This window comes from Odontomachus brunneus, unplaced genomic scaffold (genome assembly GCF_010583005.1).
Source record: "Odontomachus brunneus isolate Ranch 3 - 2012 unplaced genomic scaffold, Obru_v1 Obru_scaffold_165, whole genome shotgun sequence".
Taxonomy (NCBI): Eukaryota; Metazoa; Arthropoda; class Insecta; order Hymenoptera; family Formicidae; genus Odontomachus; species Odontomachus brunneus.
The window spans coordinates 232,162-249,752 of NW_022639615.1; the positions used below are offsets into that span (position 1 = coordinate 232,162).

Genomic DNA, 17,591 nt, shown 5'->3' on the forward strand with positions numbered 1-17,591 from the left:
AACTATATTTTAACTATATTAAAATGACATGTTAACTTACAACATCGATTGAATAATCCGATCACAGATCCGACTAATAGTCGTAAACATTTTATTTGTTTACGATTCTATACCCGTTCAGGAAGTTTTTCGAAAAGACTTTTCGAACAAAGCTTTATTCTTATTGATAAATTCGAGTAAAAAAAACTGTTACTAATGAGAAGGCAAGAAAATCCCTAACATAATATAACATGAAAAACGATCTTAAGGTGCTTTCAAGTTTTCGAAATGATGCAACGGAGATCGATGAGGGATATTAGAAGCAGTTAGAAGCTCATAGAAGCTCGTGGAAGAGAGATGTGTACTTAGTACATTTTTTCTAAATCGTCAATTCTTCAGCTTGTAAATAACAAGTAATTAAGTGTCACCACTGTTTCATCCGGTGATACTATGTGATAATATGTGGTAGGTGGCGACCACCATTCAGGTTATCTTTTAGCGTATCTGGTAAGTAAACATGGATCTTAAGAGATTTACTTGCGAATGAAGGATAATAAATCTCATTCACTTCTGATTATTTCTTATAATCAACTTGATCACTTTGTGAGATTCGTTATAACCGAAGTATGTTTCTGTGCAGAATAACATCATAATCATGAACGACTCAGGAGATCCTATTATGGATACAGGACTGCCTCTTAAAGCAGCAGAGAGTGAATGCAAAAGGCGGTCGGTATCTGCCTGCAGTAACGATTCCGAGAGGAACAAAAAGAGAAGGAACATATGCAGTAAGGACAAAAGGAAGAAGTCAAAGCAACGAAGTAGCTCTAACAGTTCTAGTTCTTCCAGTGCTTCAAGTCCAGAAGCAAACATACGTAGAGCTAAGAATGACAGGAACGAGGATGCTGAGTATAAAACTAGGAAATATGAAAATGGATATGCAGAGTTTCAGAGAAGAAATGAAAAGTATAGTAATGATTTCAGACCGTACAACAGGAGACACAGTAGCTTTTCTGATAATCAGAGAGATCGTGGCCGTTTAGACTCACGTTACTCCAGACATCATAGTTACGATAGAAGGGATGGGTATAACAATATCCATTATAATAGGCACAACAGTGATAGAAGAGGATACCATTTCAAGAGGACACCTGGTTATAACAGATCAAGGATGCAAGACCATTACAGGAATACAAGCAAAGATACGACTAGTCACCACTTTATACGAGAGAAGAAATACACAAAACAATCACGAGCCCCATCAGAGATAGAAAAGCATGATTCATCAATTAAGAATGACGCACAGGTTGTTGTAGGGCAAGGGAAGAGAAAAGCAGAGACACGTGACAAGACTCAGTCTAGTCGTAAGAAGTTGAAGAAGAAGAGATCTTCGTCGGTTTCAAGTGTTTCCAGTGCTAGTAGCACTAGCAGCAGTGATAGTAGTAGCACTAGTTCCAGCAGCAGCAGCAGCACTAGCGACACTGAAAGCAGCAGTAGTAGCAGTACTACCAGCAGCAGCAGCACTAGCAGCAGCTCAGAGGCTGAGAAGAAACGAAAGAAGCTGAAGAAGGCTAAGAGATTGAAGAAAAAGGCCATGCAGAAACGGAAGAAAAAAAGGAAAGTGAAGAACAAGAAACTGAAGAAGAAATTGAAGAAAAGTAAGAAAAAAAAGCATAGTAAGAAGAAGTCCAAGGAGAAGACGGGTAAGCAAGTCGCAAGCGAAATTGCGCCTGAAGTAATTGAAAAAGCAAAAGCCATGGCACCGATGACAAAGGAAGAGTGGGAGAAAAGGCAGAATATCGTGCGGAAAGTCTACGACAAAGAGACTGGAAGATACAGGTGAATATATTGCTTACTATACCGATACGAAAATGTTATTTTCGCACATTTTTACTCTCGAATTCTGACATCATTTCCTCCTTGTGGATATTTTTATAGGGATTAAGGCTTCTGGCCTCTCGCATTGTCTATCTCTTTTTAATGATGTCAAGCGAGAAAATGCATGCTAAAAATTCTTGCGAAATACATTGAAATAAAAATTCATATCCATAAAGTAACACTTGCAATCGATGAAACAAATTTGTAAGATATTCCGTGCACTCTCCTTTTGCTCTAATAATCAATAATTTATTGTACATTAATCTGAATAGAAATAGGCGAAGAAATAGGTTAAGAAGATGTATAAGTAGGTTAAGAATTGTATGTCACGTTAATTTACGACAAATTATTGATTGTTAGAGCAAAAAGGGAATGCACGGAATATCTTACAAATTTGTTTGATCGATTGTGCAAGTATTACTTTATAGATATATATATATATATTTTTTTTTTTATTTTAACGTATCTTGCAAGAATTTTTAGCATGCATTTTTTCGCTTCTGACGTCATTAAAAATAAAACAATGCGAGGGGTCAGAAGCCTTAAAATGCATTTTTATCTTTTGCAGATTAATTAAAGGCGACGGAGAGGTTCTCGAGGAAATAGTGAGTCGTGACCGTCACAAGGAAATCAACAGACAAGCGACCAAAGGTGACGCTGAATACTTCCAAGCACGCTTAAAAATGAATGCCGTGTAACATATTTTTTTATGTAACGAAATATAATTAGAAAAGACTTTACATAAGTAACTATCTTATCAATGTCGATATCCGGTGTCGCTGTATGTTTTTGCATTATTTCGGGTGTATTTACCTACGTAAATCTATATATTTAGGGATAGGATTATTGCAAATTGTGTAATTGTGTGATGCCAGTCACAAAGAATACATATTGTAATAAGTCCTATCTCTATGTATTGTATCAGCAATTTATACGTAAGGTACAGGAAATTGTTTCGATTTCGACTTCTTTTTTCGACATGACTGTTAAAGTATGACGGTTTATTGATAATAAATAAGTTTTTATTATATACATACATCATCTAATCCTTTCTTTGTCACACATTCCGCTCCTTAGAAGAGTGGGCTGAATGAAATTCGACCAACGATGCACGCAACACAAATATTTTTAAATTATTTTATATTCCCACAAATAAACTAAGTGCGATGTATTAGAAAATTGTTACATTTTCATTTCTATCGACAACTTTTTTGCATTTGCCAACTTAAATTGGCGAAGGTCATTCTGATCCATTGTTGATAACAATAAACATAAAGTTTTTAATTATATGGTAACTTTGTCTCCCGCTAGATGTCATAGGAAGTCCATATCTGCTTCCTGAAGAAGAGGCGGGTAATTCTATCAGACAGTAAGTAAAGCACGACGACGTCAGTATGGTGGACTAAGTTTTAACAATTCAAATTTTCAGTATAGATTCCCGCAAGCTTTTCATATCATACGTAATTGTCATTCACTTTTTAATTTTTTATTTCATTTAAATTTTTTTCATTGCATTCTAAAAATTCTGATATTAATTTGGGACTACATATTTCCTAGTTATATGACTATTGACTTTCTATTAACATAATTTTACAAAAAATTGATATTCTCTTTCTGTCTTTAATTATGGATAACGGAAACAATTATTTTTGCTAATTTGATAAGCTGTATTTGAGCAGAGGTAATATTTTTTTCTTAGATAGAGCCTTAGAGAAAGATAGGAAGAAGGTATGTAAATAAAATCATATTATGTCATAATCTTTTTTTTCGCGCAATATCTTTAGTTACGTTTTTTTGCTTGGCAGGAACATACTTAGCTCTTATGATATATTTTACACTACGGTAGTGTCTCTCCTAATTTCTTTTTCCCTATTTGTTTCTTCGAAATGTCCAAGCATTTCTTGACATGATTAGATAATTACGAATAAGCACGTAATTTTTCATAATTTCCTTTGCATTTCTTCCAATCCCGTTGTTTGACACGAAAAAAAACGTAGTTGCGACTTTCAGGTTTCTTGTATTTCGCCGCGTCTATGTTGAATTTGTGACGTTAGAAGTGAGAAACGACATGCTATCGAAAATTGCGTGTCATTTCTAAATAAAGATAAATATAGACGAAAGAATACTTGAGACTATTTGAGCGTATTTGTAAAATTGTCCGAAAAGTTTCCCTGACGATTAATAAATAATCGTATAATAAATAGTGAAATGAAGCGTGTAGACAAAACAGACTCATTTTGTTATTTCACTTATTATACAACTATTTATTGATCATCAAGGGAAAAGGATATCTTTTTTAAAATGTAATGAAAAAAATTTAAACGAAATAAAAAATTAAAAAGTGAATGACAATTACGTATGATATGAAAAGCTTGCGGGAATCTATACTGAAAATTTGAATTGTTAAAACTTAGTCCAACCATACTAACGTCGTCGTGCTTTACTATTGTCTGATAGAATTTATACGTAAAGTATAGGAAATTTCCTCAGTTTGGACTTCTTTTTTCGACATGGCTGTTAAAGTATGATTTATTGATGTATGGTTTATATTGAAGTATGGTTTATTGATAATAAATAAGTTTTTATCATATACATACATCCTTTCTTTGTCACATATTCCGCTCCTTAGAAGAGTGGACTGAATAAAATTCGACCAACGATACACGCAACACAAATATTTTAAATTATTTTATATTCCCACAAATAAACTAAGTACGATTTATCAGAAAAATGTTACATTTTCACTTTTATCGACAACTTTTTGCATTTATTATTTCATTATTTCACTTATTATACAACTATTTATTGATCATCAAGGGAAAAGGATATCTTTCGGACAATTTTACGCTCAAGCAATCTTTATATCTTTAATCTTATTCTAAATGCTTTTTATCTATATGCTATATTTATCTTTATTCAGAAATGGTAATTTTTGTCAGCATGTCATTCCTTCGCGTCACAAATCCGACATGGCTGGCGAGGTATAAGAAGCCTTATTCCAAATTCGTTCCTTCTTCTCCTCGGAAAATCTGATTGTTTCACAGGAATCAGAAGTTAGATACTTAATCGTGGAATTGGTGTGAGAATTTCAACTCCTTCCTGTTCCTCCGGCAAAAATAGCGTCCTCGACTACCTCGATAGCTAATTGCCAAGCGCCGCGCTAATTCGACCGAGAAGCGCGACGTTCCATGTTCGCGCTTTTGCCGGCGGCTGGATCACGCGGCGTTAGAATTGTAATATTGTATCCTTTCGCTGCGCGACAGATACGCGTACCAGTAGAAGAGATTGATCGCCAGGAAGAAGAGGGGAAACACCACGCGACTGGCACGGTCGATCTTCGACACGGAGTTGTATCTGGGCGTTCTGCGGCGTCGTCTTCCGACCGACGTCGTCCTCCTGGGCGGCGGTGGCTGTTGCGGCGGCGGGCTGCAGGTTACGCAGGATATTTGCCAGTGATCCACCGCGGGGTCCTTGTCGGGTATTGAGATCGCCGAGAGTGGTATCACCTCGATCATACCATCGCCGTTCATGGTGAAGCCGCGACCACCGCGTCCTCGCACGCCAGAACTCGCCGAGCTTTTTCGACGTGCCTGAAGAGATTTTCACGCGGATGTAATCACTTCCCATAGAGTACAAATCTCTGAAAAACTTCTTAAAGAATTCCAAAAGTGTTCTGGAGGACTTGGGAACTCTTTTGGAGCTCTTTAAGAAGTCTTTTAGAGAATTGTGCTAATGGGTTGTAACTCGCGACAGGATTCGCGCGACGTTTTTGGCTCGCACACTCTAAATTTCTTGGAATGAGACTTCACTCCAAAGTAGTGAAAATTGCGCCAGTTGAGGTTAAAGCGAGAACTTCACTCCAAACGAGTGAGAACTCACTCCAAATGAGTGAAAAAATTGCTCGTTTGGAGTGAGTTCTCACTCGTTTGGAGTGAAATTCTCGCTCTAACTTCGACTGGCGCAATTTTCACTATCTTAGAGTAAAGTCTCACTCCAAGAAATTTAGAGTGCAGGTTTTCACGATTCGATTGATATCAATGACATCTGCGATTGAGAAGTAGAATGGAATAGGCAGTGACGTATCCAGAAGAAAAGTCTTTGCGAGTCATAGAATGAAATGAATAATTTCTCAGTAGAATTTCACTAGCAGGTTTCAAAAGCATGAAATGAGTAACCAACCAATACTTGCGAGTACAACTACTCCTTCGTAATAATGTGTATTTCTTCCAAAGAACACAAAGACCGTTGAAGTGAACGAGGAATTTCTTTCTTCACACATGTGGCTCAAAACTTGGTTGAATTTCCTTCCGACAAGGATTAATAATATGTTTGTTAGGAAAGGGAACATTTACCGCTTGATTTTTCACTGGTTTTCTTCTAGCCATCTCTTCTTCTTCACTCGAGCTGTCGCCACTCAGATCAGAGCTGAAGTAACATTCGCCCGAGCCGTATTTGGTGAAATAGTGCACCACCGCAAACTGTATTATAGTGGCAAATATGAATGCGAACGAGAGAAAGACGAAGAAGTCCAGGGCAGTGGGATAAGGAACTTTCGGCAGGTCGGTTCGTGCCTCGAGTCCCAAGAATGTCATTGTCAACACGGTAGTTATACCTGAAAGAAAAGCGACCCGATCAAATCGTGCAATTGCGCATCCTGGAGTTGCGTCACTTGAGTCGAAACGAGAAAATAACCGTTCGATTCTTCAAATGCATCTCGACGACATAATTTGGAAAAATTCTCTCCTCGAGATCCGGATCATTTCTAGTTTCTTTCATATCTCGAGATTCCCCGGTAACTCGCAATTATTTTGGAACACAACAAAATCGACCTCTGATTTTCGACATTGCTCATGAGTTTTGGCGCGCGCCAAAGGTATAGAGAGCTCGAACAGTCCAGAAATTGCCGGCGCATTGTTGGGAAAGGATTGCCCGTTAAATTAAACGCGGCTGCTGTGCTCTCACGGTTAGCGCGGATTCCTTTCGGCGGATTTCGTTTGTACCGTTTTATCATGCGACTTATGCACGTTCGCAGTACGCTTCTGCCGCAAACAAAGCGATACTCCAAGCGGATATTACAGCAACAGCAGAAGTCTCAAAGAACACGTCAATTATTAACGGAAAACAGATAGCTTCTTTTACCTAAGGACACTCTATCGGCGGTGGCTTCTCTATTTAACCAGAAGGACACCCAGGAGAGCACGACCAGCAGAATGCACGGACCGTATACCTGAATTAGGAAGTTACCCATGTGCCTTTGCAAGTGGAAGTACACCAGGAGCATCGAGTACTCCGCTGAAATGTGCGTTTTAGCGTGAAAATACTTGATCGCTTTCATTTGATTTTGAATGCGCCGTTTGAAAACTTTAATACGCCATAAGAAATTTTGTGTTAAACACATTTCACATGTCCCACAATTTATCCAATTTATCCTTTCTCTACACGGATCTCAATTCAAATACAAAATGTTTCTTATCACGTACATATACTGAGAAAAAATGTTTGATGCTTGTAGTTGTAATCACGCGAAGAAATAATTACGCGAATAAATAAGTTACAAACTGAATCTGCAGTAATTTTCGTGGAAATAATTACTGCAAATTGACTACTAGAAATAATTACTACGAATGTGGTCAGAAAAATCATTTTCTTTCTTATTGAATTTTACTTTTAAGGTTCGTGATTTCGCGTTGGAATAACCAAAAGATATAGTCGGGGCCAAAAGTAGAGTTGTAATTTCCGTTAGATCAATCATTGTTTTCTCTCAGTGTAGCACTGTACGTTTATTTATGCGGAATTTGGAAAGCACTTTGCGCGAACTTTACGATTTTCTTTGGCATAGCTTTCCTTGTTTTGATAAGATCACGCCGTAATGTAATAATATTTGTTTTTACGACGAAATTACGCCTCGAAAGTCATTATTGCATTACGCGACTACTAATCCCTCCGCCGGTGCGCTGCGACTCCCAGCACGACTTTGAGCAGATTTCCTCAATAAGTGCACCGTCAAGTCGGCGGGCAGAGGCCAAGGCGACTGTGTGTATGTGTGTTTGCCGTTTACTAATCGATAATAATCCAATTAAAATTCGCGGGTCGAATCTACAGAGCGCTGCCGAGCTTTCCTGCCGACGCGGGCGGACAATGAAAACTTGAGAGAACGAGAGAGAAAGAGGGAAACGCGCGAGAGTCGTCTTTCAGAGAGAAGACTGCAATTAGTCGTCGCTTCTCTGCACGCCGACTTTCAACGTTGCTTTCCCCAACCCACGCCACCCTCGCCCTCTCCTCTCCCCTCACCCTTCTGTATCCTTCCCCTCGTCGTCCTCGTCGTCCGATATTCATGGTGAGACGCGAGAGGTGCACGATGTACCTCTTGTCTGACCGAACTTTTCGTTGACTTTTCAGTTTTCGGCCTTAATTTTCGATAACTCTCTTTCTTTCCTTTTCCCGCCCCATCCCCCTCTTCTCCTTGCCGAGCTCTACTTCGATTTGAATGAAACCATTTGTGGAGCATCGTTGCTTGGACGCTGCTGCTGATCGTTTCTCACGACCTTCTCGGCGACCTGTCCGGGGATAGATCCTGGAAAACTTCGGGATTTACGATAATGTCCAACCTTCGGATTATCTGGCTTGTTAACTTTGCGTTAACGTTGCTGTGTCTCCATTGGCGTCCAACAGATTCTCCTTGAATTTACGCGGACCTGCGCGGCTTTGGACGACGTCGTGCGGCTATAGTGCAAGTAACTCGATCACTCAGCGAGATCTAATTACGGCATTTCACCAGCTTCCTACGTAGTTTCCACAAAGCAAGGAATCTCCGGAGTTACACGCCACTCTCCCCGATACACGCGAGAGCTTAGCTTTTCCTCTCGTCTGTTTTTTCTCTGTCAGGGCTTGCATTCGGTTGCGCGACTCGCGATTCTCATTCCCTGTGCTACTCTCGCGCAAAGGATAACTCGTCAGATATATTCTTGGTTCGCGGGATTTCACTCACCATGCGACAGACCCGGCGTGGACGAGTGATTTGCGGTGGGATTGGCGACCAGATCAAATTGCGACAGTTTCATGTCCTCCGCTATAGCCACCTGCCGCGCGCTGTTCCACTTGTAGATTACGTCGCGTGTCGTGTAGCCGACTGTAAACGGATTAATGCCGTGCTGCCAGTGAGATCGACGTGTCGTCTAACAGTAAGTGACAGTCGAAATGCACATGTCCGCTCTTCGTTACCCACCGAGCAATTTTCTCGGAAATATGTGCGAGAAAAAATAACTTGCTACACGCGGAACGAGAATTGGCCGCGCAGGAACTAAAATACGATCGTGACAGCTAATGTCATTGCTACCGAAGCTAAATTTGCTATTTGATATTGGTCAGCTACTTGAATTTCGGCGTTACAGCAAAAAATATTCGTTCCTATTTTAATGACACGTTTACACTACATTTTTCTTTCTGTGGCTAAATTTTTCTTAGAAAATAAGCTCCACTTAGCGCCAACCGAAGAGTAAAGTTAACTGGCGAAGTTTTTCAAAGGAAATCTCTCAATCGGGTTTATAGTCTCAAAACGACCAGCGCCTCAAGACATTGAAGAGCGTGACATTCTTTCAAGCTTGTTTCATGAAAATTGTAGGGTTTAGTGACGTGGATAATTCAAGGATATTCTTGGATGGAATGAGATGCTTACTAGCGGACTTTTATGCTCGCGACGCACAATATTTGGCCTATTTTGCATAAGCCGCGAGACGACCGAATGAGATTGGGATTTTTACAAATTTATACACGATCAAACTTTTTTTGGAAGAATTTTTTAAATTAAGAAAATTTGGTTGGGTTAATCAAATTTCTGGTGAAATACGAACGAATCAGAAATTCTGGCTGGAGAATTCGCCAGAATTCTGTCCAAGATATCTGGCTAACTTGAATGGAATTTTCGTAATTCCAGAATTTTTTGGTTCGTTCGTGTTTCACCAGAAATTTGCAACCAAACGTTTCTTCTAAAGGGCGATGGTGCCGTGTCTTAACGATCCGTCAATTTACATTTTAGATTTTAGCAGGGTGTCTAATTTGAATAAGGTTCGGACGTAATTTTAAGTTCGACGTGGACTACACGCCGTAACAGAATGCATTAAGATCGATCGGACGAGATCAGGCCTGTACGATTTTTTATGAGATTAGAGATCACCCGAGGGACGAATAATTTTGAATCCCGTTACCGCTCTCCGGCCGAGATCTCTCCTTACCGCGGACCGATAAGAATACACGAGTGCCGTCGAAAGGAAGACGCGGACGGGGAAGGAAGAGGACGACTACGCGTTTCCTCGGGTCATATAGTGCAAATAAATCTTCGCTGGACTCACAACTGCCGAACTGCAACGGGCATCTTTGCGTGTCCATTGGGAAATCCTCGAGATTCATCGGGCACCCCGCTTTGATCGTAAGTCTGAAACGAAATACAGCACATACTTCGCAATCTTTGGGAACTGGCGTACAATCTCACAACGCGCGTTATGTATGACTTATTCTGGAAGCTCTGCGATCATTTCTCGAACGAATTCTTCCCAGACAACATAATGTCTAAAATCGGGACATAAGACGTCTTAAAGATCATCTTTAAGATGTCTTTCAGACAATTTACGTATAAATGTCTTTAAAGGGGCGTCTACATTGGAAGTAAGCAGTAAGAAGTAAGAAGTAAGAATAAGAAATTGACCAATCATAGTTGATTATTCTTCTCACATTCGACTGGTTGGTCAATTTCTTACTTTCTACTTCTTACTTACTTCCAATGTAGACGCCCCTTAAGGCGTCTTAAAGATTATCTTAAAGATTATCATAAGACGTCTTATGTCCCAATTTTAGACATTATGTTGTCTGGGTTCTTAGAGGACAGGCTCTACTTAATGCCAGCCAGGCAGTGAAGTTAATTAGCGAAGTTTTTCAATCTATCAATCGCTCTTATAGTCCCGAAACGACTAACACCTCGAGACATTGAAGAGCACGACATTCTTTCAATTTCGCTTCATGATAATTGCAGTGTTTAGTGGCGAGGATAAATCGTGCTCTTTGCTTTCTGTTTTTGCTTTTCATCTCTTTACTTCTTGATGTTCTGTTTTACCGACGATTGCGTCTTTTGTTACGTGTCTCTTGTCTCTTCTGAATTTCGTCAACTTTTAAGCTTAATCTGCAATGTGACCTTTGTTTCCTGTTTCTTGTTCTATGTCTTTTTAAAGTTTGATCTACAATGTACTTTTTGCTTTATGTTTCTTTCTGTTTTATCTCTTTCTGATTTAAATCTTGATCTTTTAGTTCGAAGAAAATAAAGATTAAAAAACAGGAAGCGAAGAACATATTGTAGATTAAGCTTAAGACTTGACATTTGAATCAGAAAGAAATAAAACGGACGAAATAGAAAGAAAAAAGCTTGTAAATCAAGCTTGTAGATCAAGCTTGTAGATCAAGCTTTATCTCGAAACGACGAAATAACAAGAAACACAAGAGGCATCACGAGATCAGTGAGGCTAAATGAAGTTGGTCAGCTTAATCAAAATGACTTCTGATTCCACACGAAGTGACACTTTTCTCCAGAGAGATCAAATTGTACACAACAATGTTCCTTAGTTTTAGACGACAAGAAGACTAGAAACGAAAGGTAGAAGCAACCCAAAGCAGAAACAAGACGCAAAGAGCACATTGTAGATCAAGCCCAAGGACATTCTTGGGTGTTAAAGGAGTCAGCGGACTCACTATCAGACCCTTGCGACATTCGCGCGAGATCGACGTGGACGAAATTTCGATTTACTTTGCGTGCCGGCGAGAGTAAATGCAGACGCGCGCGGGATGGTATCGTGTAGATTGGTTCGAGTTTGATCGAGTTATCGCACTGCCAGTGCGCGGGTTTAACTCCGTCGAGGAAGTTAGGACCGAAGGATGAGACGATCCGTGACTAATCGGATCCATCATCCTGGCGTTCTAGCGGCTCGCTCGATCGCTCAATTTGCGGCAGGCATGCGTTCCTGCCTCAGCATGTGCGTCGCGGCCGGTCTCGCGTCGAACAGAATGCCCGTCGTCGTGTTCCGCGTGTACTCGTGGATTGAAATTTTCGTCTGTCTCCATTGCAACATGTTTATTAAGGGAACTCTTTACGAATCTTCTCGCGCGCACGGAGAAAAGTAATTTTGCTCTTTTAGCAAAATCGTCGTTGCTACTGCATATTCGTAGTGACATCAAAAAAATTTAGTTGACGTAACTAATTTTACAAATTATTCGTTATTAGAGCAGAAGTAGTTTCGTTGCCAGGATAGAAAAAATTTGAGTGTATTTGTCCTAAGAATCACGTTAATTTGCTATTGATGCAAAATAATGTATCCTTAGCAAATTTATTTGCTATCGGAAGAAACCTGCAGCTGCTTATATAAATCCATTATAGTTCTTATAGCAAAATAATTTGTAGATTCAGCAAATTATATCCAGCAAATAGTAATTAGTATTCTTAGCAAATCTTTTTGCTGTCCATATAATAACGAAAAGATTTTGCTAGACTAGCAGAAAATTTGCTGGGCCAGCAAATTATTTTTCTCCGTGCGAGAATGAACTTGAGATGTCTCAGAAAAGCCGGAGGTTTTGGAGATTAATTCGATAATGAATGAACAAGCGCAACAAAAAGGATTTTTTTCAATAATTAAGAATAAGAACAGCCAATCATGGAAAAAAGGATTTACTGCAGCAGCAAACTAATTTGCTACATATGGACAGTTAAATATAATTCGCTGTGTTAGCTACTTTTTCTTTGCTACCTATTTCCTATCTATGATAACAAGAAAATCTGCTCTTACAGCAAGAAAAGTAGCTAACGCAGCAAATTTGCTACAGATGGACAACTAAACATAATTTATTGATTTAGCAATTTTTTTGTTGTTGCAGGGGCAGATTTTCTTGTTATCCTAGCAAAGAAATTGGCTTCTGCACCAAAGAAAAAGTGACTAATACAGCAAATTATGTTTAATTGTCCATATGTAGCAGATCTTTTTTTCCATGTCGTTGTATTAGCTACCTTTTCTTTGCTGGAGGAACCTATTTCCTTGGTATGATAACAAAAAAATTTGCTTTTACAGTAAGAAAAGTAGCAAATTTGTTACAGATGGACAACTAAACATAATTTGCTAACATAAGTTACTGATTTAGCTACTTTTTTGTTGTTGCAGAGACAGATTTTCTTGTTATCCTAGCAAGGAAATTGGCTCTTGCAGCAAAGAAAAAGTGGTTAATACAGCAAATTATGTTGTTTTTATATGTAAAAATTCTTTTTTTCCGTGATGGAAAAGAAGAGAATTTTCGGCTTATATTTGTCGACACGTCCGCATATCTGCGTTTGCGACAATGCACAGCCTTGAATCTTCCTTTCGGGTTGTCGTCGGACTGAATATTTCCCTCACGTATCTCGACAGTGCTCGCGAGAGGCGTTTTGAGATCGATCACGTTTTGTCGAGAATAATCTCAAGCAATTTGCCTCGGACAATTTTCGGTTGCTATTCCGGCCGTTCTAGTAGTTTTTTATCGTATGATAAAGTTAAACTCAACAACACCGATGTATGCAGCCTTACATTGCAAAAACGATTTGGTTGACGAAATCAAAATTTGGTTAAAATGGAATCAATTAAATGTTTGATAATTACACAACCAAAAAATTTAATTGCCGCTATTTTGCTTACTTTTTCAATCATATTTATACGTTTTTAATCATATTTATTTCAATATATTCATATTTATTTAGTCACTGTGCAAAGCAAAATTGCGGCAATTAAACTTTTTCATTGCAGTTACCAAACATTGATCCCATTTTAATAGAATTTTGGTTTCGATAATCGAATCATTTTTTTCAGTAAGGAAATGTAATACTTGAAAACTTACCGACAAAATACTGACATTTTTCTGTGGAGTTGTATGTATTTTTACATAAATCGATTCTTCGAATCATTTTATGTATCAAAGCAGCGAGATGTAAGATAAGATCGAAAAGTGAATACTTTCAAAGATATTTCATATCTTATCTATCAGAAAATATCATTATAAAGTATAAAATATCTCTAGAAGCATTCTCTTTCGATGATCTCACTTCATTAATTTCATATTAATTTCAGGCCTAAGGAGAATAGTTATATTTAAGAAAAAAACTACCCAATTTCACTAAAAACAAACCAAATTAGTTGTTATTCTTGCACCTATGAATTAAGCTCATATATTATGATTTTTTCTAAATTATGCATCTTTTGCAAGCAGAGATCTTTTCGTAAAATTTTTTCATAATGGACTACCCTGTGTATCAACAAATTTGCAGAATCCGTCAGAAAGCATCAAAAGCGTATTTTGAATAGAATGCGAATATCACCAACATCATACTCACGTTTATGTAAAAGCTGTGTGAATAAAAGATGTGTGAAGAAATATGAAAAAATAGGAGAGCATATTCGTGTCAGCGCTTATTTAACATGATGTGTTTTGACGATCGTCTTTACTCCGCATATATACAGGGTGTCTTAGACCTTCACGATGACCCTTTCTGAGAATGTAGGACGGATGTAAGTGAGCAAGAAAATTCTGTGCCGTTTTGCGATATTCGCAATAATAGTTGAAATATTAATTAAAAAAGATTGGTGAATGATCACGCGCGATATGGTAGATGAGCTGCAGTGGCGCCGTCTGCCGTTGTATACTTATACATTAAGTCAAACTGAACAAAAAAGTCCTCTACCATTTTGCAAATGACCACATAGATTTTTAAATATTAAAGAAAATTGTTACATTTATGATTGTATACCATAATACACAAATTTTCTTTAATTAATATCTAAAAATCTATGAGTTTCTCTCATAAAAATACATTATACGCTCTAGAAAGACGTAACTTTATATGTTAAGGCTTATTGCATCAATTTGTGTACAAATAGTCTTCCGCTTACACATAAACGATTCCAGAGGTCGAGTGCAACACGTCGAGTATCGCGATCGCGTTATTTAAATTCACCCGTTTTTATCGTGTCTAGTCTTATTTCTTATTGAAATAAGATCGGTCGGGTAACACATACATCAGCACTGATGAAGCGAAACATTACGCACCGTGTGTGGTCGCAGTCACAATGGAAACTCACATCGTTCGAATAAATCTGCATAATGCGTCTTTTCGTTTTGCCGGCCTTTTTTTCAACTTCTGTTAACTTCGAATAATAATCAGACTTACCTGTGAGATACCTATCGAGTTGCATTTTTACTCATTGCACCTTAAGTATTTATTAATGATCAACTGGTATTTATCTTATTTACTTTTTTTTTTACTTTTTTTCTTTTTTCTGACTTGTCGCGATATGTTACATGACATAAAAACAGCTTTGTAATATGAGCAGTTCTCTTTGAATTCATCATCATAAAATTAACACAATCCGCCTTAGACTGTTTTGTATAATAGGCGAGAGTCGTACATTTGTTACGAAAGCACTGGTTGATAATTTGAAATTCGTTGCAAGCTCATTATGACGGAAAACGGCTCACCAATCATCTTATAAAAGAATATTATCGTAATTTAAGTGTATTTTTTACAAACTACATTTAAGTATACCTGGGCTGTGGACCGGAACACGATTTATGCGAGCTTGTGGGAGCTTCAAAAAAAGTTGTGTCCTCACCTGAATAAAACGCGTGTTGTACAAATCGCTGTTCTAATGAGACTTATGATTCCATGCTACAATAAATGTGTATGCTTCATTTTTCTCTCTCTCTTTTTCTCTATCTATCTATTTATATATCTCTTTCTCTCTATATTAATATTCCTGTTTCATCATATTATATCATTACAAACGTACATCTTTATTTACTTCATTTTGTGCTCTTTTTCGTTCTTTGTTCTTATTGTTGTTATGTATATGTGTTACTTTTGTATTTTTGCTTTATTTCTTTCTTTTTGCGTGATTCCTATAATATATAATTTTCAATTTTATTTAACTATTCAGGTATGCAACAATATCTATAATTATATTGTTACTATAATCTTAAGGGCTCCAAACTCCAGGGAATTAAATGAACTTTACTCTACTCTACTTTCTCTCTTATCCTCTCCCCCTTCTCTCTCTCTCTCTCTCTCTTCGCGAAAACTTTCACGCGAAGAATGAGAGGCGAAAGTTTCATCCCTTTGTAACGACGAGTTTCTTCACGAATAATGACAAGTGCAGCCGCCGAAGGTACACGTGACGAAACTATGTCGAATAAAACGGTATTAAAAGGAAGAAACGAGGAGAGCGGAGTCTCGCGCGAGAAAAGAATTAACCGAGCGACGAAGTTGACCGGCCTCAAAATAAATAATTTACGGCAATATTAAAGAGAGCAATGTCGCCGCGTCGCGACTCTCGGCTCTTCCGGCACGAGAGTTTTTCCGGGACGACGCTTTAAAACGTGAGCGGAGAACCGGAGGAAGCAAAGGAGAGATTAAAGCGAAGAGAACGAATAAGCAGAGAGCGCCGTGAAACTTTCGCGCAAAACGGATGAATGGGATAGTCGAGAGTGAATCGAGTCGTCGATTTACCGTTAAGATTACTAATCACGCGAATAAATGTTTCCTGTAGTCGAGGCGAATTAAATGGACGAGATCAAAACGATTCGGGACGCGGGCAGGGAGGCAGAATTGGTGAACGAGTTGATTTGAAGCGCAAGTTCGGATGGTTTTCTTGGAAAATCAACCGACACCGTCTTAACTTGCGTTTAAATTAAAAACTTGGAAACTTCAAATGGTCTGGTTGGGTGCGACGATTCCCGGCAGCGAACATTGAGAGTCGAGTGACACAAGTTAATCTGAGAACGTAGCGAAGGTCGTCCGAATCGAAGGGAAAGGAAGTAAGGAAATCTTCTTCTCGCGACATTTAAGCCTGATCTACAATATGCTCTTTGCGTTCTGTTTCTTGTCTTCTGTCTTTTTCTGGCTTAAAACTTAAGGTTTGAGTCAGAAAGGGATAAAGAGAAACAAGCAAGAAGCAAAGAACACATTGTAGATCAAGCTTTAAACAAGAATGAACGGAAGAAACGCGACTGTCCTCGCGACACTGCCATAACCGCGTCTCGGTTTGGCTTCTGGACCGGCAATTAAGACGAAGTTGCAGCCCTAATCCGCTCGGCGGACATCGCCAGGCACTTTTGAAAACGCCACGCTGGACGGGCCATCGGGAAATGCTACTGCACGGTAACGAGAATTTTCACGAAAATCCCTTTCCCGATTCGGCGGCGCGCGCGAATCCGCGGAGTTGTTAATTGAATTTTTCGACGGGGGCTTCCGTCGCTGTTCACTTGAAGATGCCTTACTGCGGAATTATGAATGCGAAATGCATCACGGGGGTATTACAGAGCTCGAGAGACTTTGCTGTAGAATGAAAATAACGATTCGACGCCGATAAATGGTGATTAAAATCAGTCGTAAGAGGAAAATACTGCTACCATACAGAAAGAAAAAATATCTAAAAATTAGTTAATATTTATTTGATGGCTACTAATAATGTATTTACTTAGACCTAAATTCTTTTATTTAAATAGAACAAATAATTGCTTTCATAAAAAACTAAGGTTTTCTTAAAGTTCTAAGGTAATGTAGATTTTCATATTTAGAATAGATATTTTATATTAGTATACTGAGAGAAATTATTCCAAGTTTTTTATTTAAATTATATATAAGGAATTAACAAACGGATATTTCCGATCAAAATATCGAT

The 17,591-nt window shown here is 38.4% G+C and overlaps 2 protein-coding genes across 5 annotated transcripts in view; one reads left to right on the plus strand and one right to left on the minus strand.

The window, feature by feature from the left end:
- LOC116851096 (peptidyl-prolyl cis-trans isomerase G-like) lies at positions 1 to 2,887 on the plus strand. The gene is made up of 3 exons (XM_032830155.1): positions 1 to 486; positions 620 to 1,818; positions 2,426 to 2,887. The coding sequence occupies exons 2-3, from the start codon at positions 635 to 637 to the stop codon at positions 2,553 to 2,555; spliced, it is 1,314 nt and encodes a 437-aa protein (XP_032686046.1). The 5' UTR covers positions 1 to 486; positions 620 to 634; the 3' UTR covers positions 2,556 to 2,887.
- Positions 2,888 to 3,032: 145 nt separating this feature from the next.
- The window catches only part of LOC116851095 (gamma-aminobutyric acid receptor alpha-like), a 37,279-nt gene continuing 22,720 nt past the window's right edge, over positions 3,033 to 17,591 (minus strand). For all 4 annotated transcript variants that reach the window (XM_032830153.1, XM_032830152.1, XM_032830150.1 and 1 more), the window contains exons 5-9: positions 10,206 to 10,288; positions 8,846 to 8,986; positions 6,997 to 7,149; positions 6,210 to 6,469; positions 3,033 to 5,447 (exon numbers count right to left, since the gene is read on the minus strand). In XM_032830153.1, coding sequence (XP_032686044.1) covers positions 5,073 to 5,447; positions 6,210 to 6,469; positions 6,997 to 7,149; positions 8,846 to 8,986; positions 10,206 to 10,288 — 1,012 coding nt within the window. In that variant the 3' untranslated portion in view covers positions 3,033 to 5,072. The remainder of the gene's footprint in view (positions 5,448 to 6,209; positions 6,470 to 6,996; positions 7,150 to 8,845; positions 8,987 to 10,205; positions 10,289 to 17,591) is intronic.